The following is a 582-nucleotide window of genomic DNA, read 5'->3' on the forward strand; positions in this document are numbered from 1 at the left end:
GAGCAGCAGCAGCAGCAGCAGCAGCAAGCGGCGGCGCAGCAGCATCCAAAGCCACTGCAGCAGCAGCAGGTACAGCAACAGAAACGGCTGCAGCAGCAAAGTCAGCAGCAGCAGCATAAGGAATCACAGGCAAGGGAGCAGCAAAGCCCGCTCATGTTTCAAGCCCCTCAACAGCAGCAACAGCAGCAGCAGCAGCAACAACAGCAGCAGCCCATACTGCACCAGCAGCGGCGGCAGCAGCAGCAGCAGAGACAGCAGCAGCAGCAGCAGCAGCAGCAGCAGCAAAGTGATTTGTTTACCTCGCAGCAAGTGGAGTATCTACAAAACAGCATTTTGGCGCTGCAGCAGGAAGCAGCAGCAGCACCAACTGCAGCAGCAGCAGCAGCAGCAAGAGGAAAGGCAGCTGTGCTGCTGCTGGGGGCCTCAGCAAGGCGGCTAGCAGCAGTTGCTCCCCGTCTATCTGCTGCTTATTCGTAGGCCCCCACACCCATCTGCTGCTGCTGCTCCTGCAGCAGCAGCAGCAACTGCAGCAGCAGCAGCAGCACTAACAGCACACGGAACAGAAGCAGCAGCAGCAGCAGC

General features: G+C 59.5%; 1 protein-coding gene across 1 annotated transcript in view; it reads left to right on the forward strand.

Annotated features, from left to right (window-relative positions):
* EMH_0018670 (uncharacterized protein) overlaps positions 1–477 on the forward strand; it is a gene marked incomplete at both ends in the record, with an annotated part of 2103 nt that extends 1626 nt beyond the window's left edge. Inside the window, one exon of the mRNA XM_013501192.1 lies at positions 1–477. Within this exon, the coding sequence (XP_013356646.1) occupies positions 1–477 (477 nt within the window).
* Positions 478–582: the final 105 nt, after the last annotated feature.

Source organism: Eimeria mitis, genomic scaffold (assembly GCF_000499745.2).
Source record: "Eimeria mitis Houghton genomic scaffold, Emh_scaff649, whole genome shotgun sequence".
Classification (NCBI taxonomy): domain Eukaryota; phylum Apicomplexa; class Conoidasida; order Eucoccidiorida; family Eimeriidae; genus Eimeria; species Eimeria mitis.